This window comes from Mangifera indica, chromosome 4 (assembly GCF_011075055.1).
Source record: "Mangifera indica cultivar Alphonso chromosome 4, CATAS_Mindica_2.1, whole genome shotgun sequence".
In the NCBI taxonomy this organism is placed as follows: Eukaryota; Viridiplantae; Streptophyta; class Magnoliopsida; order Sapindales; family Anacardiaceae; genus Mangifera; species Mangifera indica.
In genome coordinates, this window is record NC_058140.1 from 9916856 (window position 1) to 9926420 (window position 9565).

Genomic DNA, 9565 nt, shown 5'->3' on the forward strand with positions numbered 1-9565 from the left:
GATCTAACTATGACACCTCAAGTCAAAATATTACTTCGTACATTACTACGATCTTAAGATAAGTCATTGACTACGATTTAATGACCATGTGACTTATCGTTATTGGTCATGTTTGAAAAACAGTTCTCTAACTGTTAATCCATACTAATATCCTAATGACATGATCATCATTGTTACCCGCACTAATGTCATCTCATGACATTCAATGGAGATATTCAGTATGTTTACTATATGATATAATTATCTAAGTTATATCATGTCCGTAGAGAACGATTCGATGATTCAGTTTGTATTAAGTGAGTTATTCGGACAATTTATATGTATACTTTATATTATCACAAAATAAAAGAGACAATTTATGTATATGAAAAAAGAACCATTTTTTTATTAATAAATTGTTTAAAAAATTATATATAAGATAAATATCCTAAAATCGATAATACGAATAGTTTCTAGTGTATATACTAATAGAGTATGCTCTGAAAGAAAAAGTTGTCAATAAAAAGTATACCAAATCTGATGTAATTAACATATAGAGATATTATTAAATGAAAAATTAAATTTACTAAGAAAAGTAAAGGTGGTTTCAACGGCTTAAGTGGGTTGGTCAAAATAAGAGAAAGTGGTTTTGAGGAGCTTGTCGCTAAGAGAAATAGTGGCAAAAAAGGTTGGTTTTGGTTGTTTTGGTGGAGAAGGAAAGAGTGAGAGACTTGAAGAAAGTGATAAGTTTGTCAAACAATAAGGATAACATGGGAGTAACAGTATTTACAATGTGTCAGTCTAAAATCCGTTAACAAAGTTTGATTTTAGCTAAGAAAGTGTGACTTGTACAATCAATGAGTGGAAAAACAATTTTAGACCAAATTATGGATGGGGAAATATTAATCACTCTTTTGTTTATTATCCCTATAATCAAGGGGGGAGTTTGATATAATTACACTTTTAAGTAAGGCTGGATTCGAGCCGAGCCAGTTCGAGCTTAAGCTCGGCTCGGCTCGATCGAGCTCGAGCTGAGCCTGAGCTGGCTCGGGATATTTTTTTAAAAATTTTTTTATACAAAACGGCGTCGTTTTGATTCATATATATATACAAAACGGTGTCGTTTTGATATAAAAAATGAGCCGAACCGAACCGTTACCGAGCCGAACTGAAAACGAGCCGAACTCGAGCCGAGCCGAATTTGGCTCGAGTCGAGCTCGAGCCGAACTCGAGCCGGCCCTCAAAAAGTCGAATCCAACCCTACTTTTAAGGGAGAATTGTTATCAAAGCTTTCTAAATTATTAAAAAAATAATATTATATATATGAATAATAAATATAATTTTATATATAAATATTGATATATCATTATGTAGATAAATGAGTAGATATTATTTTATTTTTAATTTAAAATTATCTAATTATTTAATAATATATTATTATTTATATATAAAATTTCGAGAAAACAATTTCAAACATGGTAACAATCAGCCGTTAGGAACCAATCATTCAAATGAAATTTCTCAGAATTTAACGGCGTAAATCTGATTTCAGAACAGTTCAATTCTGTACAAACAACACGCCGAGGACTCCCCAGACCCACCAACACCGCGCCACAGCGTATCACACACTAAGCGTACTACGCATCAGGTACAGTTTAGCACAGCGAACCCCCTGCAAAGACTGAAACTCCTGAGTCAGTCCAGCCCTTCTCTTTTGAGTACACAAAACGAACCAAAGCCAAGACCAAGTGCATAGAAAGGAAAAAAAAAAAATTGTAAAACTAAAAAAATTGAAGAAGCTTGATGCTGATGAAGCGTACGATAATGTCCGACCCGAACCCGTACAGCACAGCAAACGGATCCTCCAACAAGCGCTCCAAGCCCCCGCCCCCTCCGCTCACCGTTCCACAAGGACACGTAGCCTTCCGTCTCCTCTGCCACGCATCGCGCATCGGCGGCGTCATTGGGAAGTCTGGCAACGTCATCAAACAGCTGCAGAACTCGACCGGAGTCAAGATCCGGATCGAGGAGGCTCCATCCGACTCCCCTGATAGGGTCGTCACGGTGATTGGTCCGACGAATGTCGATACGAGGATGAGTGTGAGCGGTAGTAGGAATAGTGGCAGCTTTGTGGATAGAAATGGGAATGAGGGTAACGGTGATGATAGGGGGGAGAAAGATGGGAGTTGTTTTGAAGTGTCGAAGGCGCAGGAGGGCTTAATTAGGGTTTTTGAGAGGATATTGGAGGTGGCGGCGGAGACTGATGGAATTGAAATTGGGGTGGTTTCCTGTCGCTTATTGGCGGAGACGCACCAGGTGGGTTCGATAATTGGGAAAGGAGGGAAAGTAGTGGAGAAGATAAGGAGAGAGACTGGGTGTAAAATTAGGGTTTTGACTGAGAATTTGTCTGCTTGTGCTGGTCCTAATGATGAGATTGTGGAGGTAATTTAATTGTGTTTATTCGATTTAGCGGATGAAAGAGTTGCATTAAGCATAGATGTTGTCTTTGTACAAATTCTGAATATTGTTGCCTGGAATGTTAGTTGTTTAGATTCTTTCAAGGTTGAGGTTGGCTTGTACTAGTTTTTTCATTTTTGTAGAGGATGTATAGAGGCTTTGTGACTGATGGGAGTTTTTGCTTTAAAGACTAGCATTGTTCTGGGTATGCTGAATTTCTGTTCAATTTGTAGCTAAAGTTATGACATTGGATTAGGATGGCTTATTTGGCAAAATACTCTTAAGTGAACATTCATCAGACTTCAAACCATGTGAAAGCTGAAAATTAGTTTTCCGGATTATTCTATTGGAAACTCCTCTTCTTGACTTTTAAGAAAGCTTTCATGTTAAAGTTAGATTTAGTAAGCGGTCTATTACAATGGAATTTCTCCTTAATATTGGAGAAGAAAGAATCCGCTCATTACTAGAGAATGGGGACAGTAAGAGGCTTTCCCCATTTTCAAGTTTCTAGTAATACTTACAGAATTGAAAAGTTGGTGTTAAAACTCCCTTCCCTGTTTTCCATTTGTTTGTCATTGAGTGTACTCATTTGGATTCTTAGATGAAGAAAGATGTATTATTCTTTTTTGTGTGGAGAAATGGATATTGATTGTACCACCTAATATTTTTCTAGGAACTTCATAAGGTGATTTTGTTGAAAACAACACATGCAAGAGTGCAGTTGGGAGCTGTTGGGCTAAGGTGGGAAAATTTCATATCTACTTGTCATTTGGATGTGTTACTAGCATATGTCAAATTGAGTATTATGGCCTCCCATGGGGAGGGAATTTAGAGATGTAGCTATTTAGTGTTTACTTTTGAGAGAGGATGATACATGTCTAACTAGGTAAAATGGGTTTACATATCCTCAAATTCAGATTGTTGGTTATACATTCTTATAATTAGCTTTAGTTGGATTATATTTTGGAGTATGAGCTTCAATAAATTGCATTGTAGTTGATAAGTTATTTCTTGTTTTCTTCTGAAAATGAATCAGTGCGTTGTGCAGATAGATGGAGATGTTCTGGCAGTAAAGAAAGCACTCATTGCTGTCTCTCGCCGTCTTCAGGACTGTCCTCCAGTTGACAAGACAAGGATGATTGGAAGCAAATCTCATGAGGCAGCTCCACTAGAAAGTTTACACAGACCTCTTGAGGTGGTACCCCAAGAGACTATGCGCAGACCTATTGAGGCAATCCCCCATGATATTATACGCAGACCTCTTGAGGCAGTTCCACAAGAGAATGTACGTAGACCTCTGGAGGCATTTGCCTCAGAGACTTCACGTAGATCTTTTGAGGCAGTTCCCTTAGAGACTTTGCGTAGACCTTTTGAGGCAGTTCCCCAGGATACATTACCTGATCTTCGTATAGATCTTCTATCTCAGCGAAATTCACTGTCAAGTACCATACCAAGTAGCTCCATCAGTTATGCTCCTGGAATTCATCCTGTGTCATTAGAGGCTGACAGGATCTCCACCCTGGACACAAAAATGCAACAGCAGGAAGTAAGTTTTAGAATCCTTTGTTCCAATGACAAGGTTGGGGGTGTTATTGGAAAGGGAGGCAACATTGTCAAGGCTCTTCAGAATGAGGCAGGGGCATCCATAACTGTTGGATCTACCGTAGCTGACTGTGACGAAAGGTTAATCACTGTTACTGCATTGGAGGTTTGTTTTGCTGTGATGTTTCTTTAAATTTTTTTTTACACTGACGCAACTTATAATGTGAGTGAATTTATGTCTTTTTTTTCTTTTTTAATACTTTGGTTTCATCTCTTGTAGAACCCGGAATCACGATATTCTTCAGCACAAAAAGCTGTTGTCCTTGTTTTCTCAAGATTAATAGGGGCTGGATTTGAAAAGGGACCAGATTTGAGCTCAAATAAGGGGTTTTCTGTTATTGCTAGGCTTGTAGTTGCATCAAATCAGGTTGGTTGTTTGTTAGGAAAAGGAGGCACTATAATCTCAGAAATGCGGAAGGCAACTGGTACTGGCATACGTATAATAGGTGACCAGGTCCCAAAGTGTACCTCAGAGAATGATAAAGTGGTGCAGGTGCGGATGGTTTCCTATGTTTTTTTCCTTTTGCTGAGTACAGTGCTGGAACTCTAGATGGTTACTTTTTCTTTTACTTTTGCATTTGGGTGGTGCCATCTTTTTCATTTTTTGGATTGTCAAAATGGTAACTTCCCTCCTTCAGTTCTCAAAATAGAAGTCTGGACAACTTATTGGAACATGTCCACCTTTTTCGTTTTTTCAGTTGTCAAAATTGCTGTAATTGTAACTAAACTAAGAAAAATAGCGATGTATAATTTTGCCAATTATTGTGCTAATGTTTTGGGTTTGGGTAATATGTTATTCGTTGACAATCCTACTTTGATCTAGATTGTCACTGTGAGATATTAGATTTTCCCCTATGCTAGTGGCTTAATAGCCATCTCACAAACTATGGTGTCTTAATTTGGTTTTGTTTCATCTGTTTAAACCTAGCCCCTTTTTCTGTCTTGTAACTTATGTTTCCTTTCTTTTAATATATCAATTCAATTTTCTGTCTAAAGAAAGAAATCAAATTTTTTTTATTGCATACCTTTTTTTTTTTTGGGGGGGGGGTTGATGTGTGTGTAAATGCTTTTCTATTGTGAACTGTTATTGTATGTCCTATGTGAAAGGTTTAAAGAATTCAAATATATTGTAGGTTGGAAGTAAAATTTGGGCTTCATTCTTTTTTGTAGTGCTAATTTACATTTGATATAAATCACGTTGATATGAGTGAACTGGGCCCAAGCTGCCTCCAAAGTGAGTGTTGGAAGAAACTGTACTCAAATCTGTAGAGGGAGTTTTGGCGTTGTGAGAAAAAAGGATTACCTTTGATTTCAGGGAATTGAACATAATCATTAAGCATGCCTACTTTTTCAAATTCATGAAAAAATAAACTGATGGACTGTGGAAACAAACCTAGTGTGACATAAATTCAATGGACACATTAGTGGAAACCTTCATATAATAAAATAAAGTGCATCTTGATGTAAGTTTGTTGAAATAAATTGAGTTTTGGAGTTCGTATTGGGGCATTTAACTTCGATGAACCTTTATACTTGGAGAAATTGGGGCTTACAGATTGCTTCCATGATCAAATACCATGCAACACGGAAGAAACTAGGTTAGTGAACTCCCCAAATGCCATCAATTTCTCCATTTATCATTCTGTGTTTGTGAAAGCCTTAGGACTGGATAGGTGAACTATTGAGGACTACAGAAAATCATGCGGTGGAGAATATAGAGAGACTTAATTGGGTATCCTTTTCTCATATTGTGTGTTAATTGTTTGTTGATGTTTACTTATTGCTCTGTCAGTACTCTTGTTAGAGAGGTTTTTTTAAGCTCTAAAGAGATGAGTTTTGACAAAACTCATGTACTTGAAAGCATGTAAATTGCTCCTATTAAGACAACTGCTTGACTTGAACCCAGCTTGGACCTGTCATACTTCTTAATTCTATCCTGAGATATTTTATGTAGTCTGTGATTCAATATCTATGCATTCAGCCATCTCTTCTCAATTCTTGTTTGAGATGTGGGTAATACTGCTGTGCCCTTCTTTTTAATGTTCTCTAATGTGCATTCTTGGAAGCTTTTTTTATTTTTTATCTTTGAATTTGGATCTTTATCTGCTGTTAGTTTGAACTAAAATGTTTCTGTATAGCTATTTCAGGGTCTTTAGGTCAACCTGTTCTTTTGATTTTATACTAATTTGTCTTTGCTTCCTAGCAGCAATAATAACAAAAAATGTTTAAGCATAGAAACAATTTATGAATGAGCATGGGATCTGAGAACTTCATGGCATTCAAGGTTTTTTTCTTATGATTGGAGGCAAGTTTATTAATTTTCTATATATATATTTTTAATTTACAGATTTCAGGAGAGTTTCTAAAGGTGATAGATGCAGTGTATAATGTTACTGGTAGACTGCGAGATAATCTTTTTTCCAGCTCACTGAACAATGCTGGAACACGGAACACTTCCTCTGTATTAGCTGACACTAGTCCCTATGGAAGATTGAGGGAAGCTGCTGCTGTTGGGTTACCATCATCAGTTGGTGTTTCTCATAGTGGTAATCGACATCCAATTTTAACACAGAGTATGGATCATATTGGATTTTCCCATAGTCTAGATCGTCCTTCTTCGCCAAGGTTATGGGCATCACAGGTAGAATCTCTCTCTCTCCTCCCCAACAACCCCTGCACCCACCAATAATAATATATCTATAAGCATATTCTTTGGACTTTATTCATATATTTTTCTGCTTATGGTTGGGTTTGATTACAGGCAGTAACTGGGGCCTATCCATGGGCTATAACAGATCTTAGCAGAGGTCGAGCTCATCTTAAAGGTGGCTTGGAACTTGGCAGGTTTGTATGAAGAACAGTGTATGCAAATTTAAGTTGTGCTCTGCTAAGAATCGCTTGTATCTTGCATGGTTTGTTTTACTAAAATCATGAATGGCTTCAAAAAATTGCTTTTTAATTTTGGACTATAAGGAATATATTCTGCCAAGCGTATGATCACTTGATCATCATATTTACATGAATTCCATTCCCTGTGGAGTTGCTAGCAAGCCCATTATATCATCTCACTAGCAAGCTGTTAGGACCATGTATCTGGCCTTAGGAGACAAATAGTTGGAGGACAATTGGGGCATGAAAAAGTAAATGGGATGGGGCGTAGAAGTGGGAGGACCACTTACAAAGAGGGCCACGTGGCTTAATAGAGAGAGGAAAAAAATGATAAAGAGGAAGAGGTGAGGGGAGAGAGGCAGAGATCAATATTGAAATTGGTGGGCAGTTTCGACCAACTAAGGAGAAAAGCTTAGCCTCTCGAAAGCTAAACAATGGGAGAGAAATCGACCTATTGAATAGATGGATTAGAGAGTGTTTTTGTTATCTTTGTTTTGCAAATGGTTGATCCTCACAAAATCAGTTAACAAGCAATATAAATTTCAGCTATTTCCCACAGTTCGTTGTCATTTGCTCTAATTGTATTGGTTCTGGAATTGGAATTTGTTGGGGTTTCTAATACAAGCACTTCGTATCATCTTGCTTGTCTGGTTAGGTCATATGACATCTCCTAGCTTGGTACTTTGCATGAGTTAGATTTAACAATGAGTCTGCTCATGCTTTCTTAAAGGTTATTAAAAAAAACATAGGGGAGAATAAGAATATTGTTCTCTTTAATTGATGTCCACCTTGGAGTCATCTCTCCAATTTGTAGATTTCAACTTCAGCATGTTGCTTCTTTGGTTCTCAATGCAGAATATACTTTTTCTTGTTGCCAAAAATGATTTTCCATGTATAGTTCTAGTTCTAGGGCTTTATGTATCAACAGGTTACTAGTCGATGTAAATGCTTCAGTGCTTTATTCAATTGACTGACATCATGAGACAATCATGAATCAGTCTTTTGCCTGAAAAGTGGTTATTCTCATTTGCATGTGCTGGGATATTGCTAATTACTTGTATCTGAAATGTTTCTTGACATTGCAATAAACTAGATGATCTGCATGATGGATGAAACATTGCAGAGGACAAAGATAAAGATAGACATTGTTCAAAATGGCCAGTATGGCCTGCTTTTATGAGCTTCTGATTCTTTTGACTGTTTTCTCCAGTGGAAACAGAACTGCTATTGTGACAAATACAACTGTGGAGATTATAGTTCCTGAGAATGTTATTAGCTCTGTTTATGGAGAGAACGGTAGCAATCTAGCTCGTCTGAAACAGGTATCCCTCATTTGATGAATTAACCTGGTACTGTTATTGTGTCATTGGCTGTATTTTGAGCAGAACATGAACTAGTAAAAATATTTCTTATTTTAGTTGACTAGATGAATGCTGATTAATTTGTACTTTGTATATGGGAGGGAGGGAGATTTCCCTGAGTGTGAGAGGTAAAGGGAGAGAATAATTCACCAAAATGAAAGGATAAACTAGTTGAAGGAATTTATTCTCAAGTTGTGTACGTGGGAGAGAGGGAGAGAGATTTTCTCCAAACGTCAAACAATGGAATAATTAAAGAAGTTCAATACCAGAAATCTGAAACAAAATATTGGACGGAAATACAGTCCCCAGTTTTGTTAGTTTGTGCATGAGAGAGAGAGACTTTGAAAGAAAGTCATCCCTACTTGTACTATAGAAATGTCCTTAAGTTGTATAAGATTACAAAGTTAGATGGACCAGGTTTTAGATTTATGTGACAAGCTGCTTATTGATTGAATTTGGTGTTATATACATAGGGTGTGTTAAAGAGTTTAATTCTAACATCCTTAAATTCAACACATTAAAACTATGATTCCTTGTTCAATTTGAAGCTATTCTGTGTTTAGTGTATTAAAAATTTTATATCTTGTATGTGTACTCAACAAACTCCAACTTAATCTACTTTGATCAGATTTCTGGTGCTAAGGTAATTGTGCACGAACCTCGTTCAGGTTCAACTGATAGGATTATTGTGATATCTGGGACACCGGATGAAACCCAGGCAGCTCAGAGCCTCCTCCAAGCATTCATCCTCACTGGACCATCATGACGACATCATTTTTTACCTTAACTAAATAGTTTTCACAGGTAAAGAGAAGTCCATTCTCTTGCCTGTGTTGTAGCTCACTTCAACTTTCATTTTCACAGGTGAAGATAAGTCTAGCTTGTTGCTTGTGTAGTACTTGATCTTTGTCAAAGTGTGTACATTATTATATTCATGCCAACCCTGGAAAGGAATTCAAATCACAAATTATATTATTAGTATTTTTTGTAGGGAACTTTTATTGTTGAATATTCATCAGTAATACGATATTCTGCATTTTCATTTCGAGATTAGAGTTGGAATAGCAACAGGATAATAGAGGAAAACCTTTTTAATATTCCTATGACTGTTTACAGAAATGTTAATTTTTTTGTTTAAATTTATCGGAAACACGAAGAGGAAACTCAATATATGTGCTTTCATTATTTGGTGTACCAGAATATTCTGAATTTTCATATGATTTGCCTGAGCATTATTAGTGTACAAAAAATTATAGATTTTGATTCAACCTGTTGTA

The 9565-nt window shown here is 36.7% G+C and overlaps 1 protein-coding gene across 3 annotated transcripts; it reads left to right on the plus strand.

The window, feature by feature from the left end:
• The first annotated feature begins 1551 nt into the window (after window positions 1–1551).
• LOC123214175 (KH domain-containing protein HEN4) lies at window positions 1552–9336 on the plus strand. Of its 3 annotated transcripts, none has more exons than XM_044633931.1 (7): window positions 1552–2421; window positions 3485–4144; window positions 4259–4531; window positions 6386–6679; window positions 6800–6882; window positions 8138–8249; window positions 8957–9336. In XM_044633931.1, the coding sequence occupies exons 1-7, from the start codon at window positions 1783–1785 to the stop codon at window positions 8978–8980; spliced, it is 2085 nt and encodes a 694-aa protein (XP_044489866.1). In that variant the 5' UTR covers window positions 1552–1782; the 3' UTR covers window positions 8981–9336. The 3 variants fall into 3 exon arrangements, with proteins under 3 accessions (XP_044489866.1, XP_044489867.1, XP_044489865.1); XM_044633930.1 differs by having other exon boundaries at window positions 1555–2421; window positions 8917–9336; XM_044633932.1 differs by lacking the exons at window positions 8138–8249; window positions 8957–9336 and adding an exon at window positions 8021–8133.
• The last annotated feature ends 229 nt before the right edge of the window (window positions 9337–9565 follow it).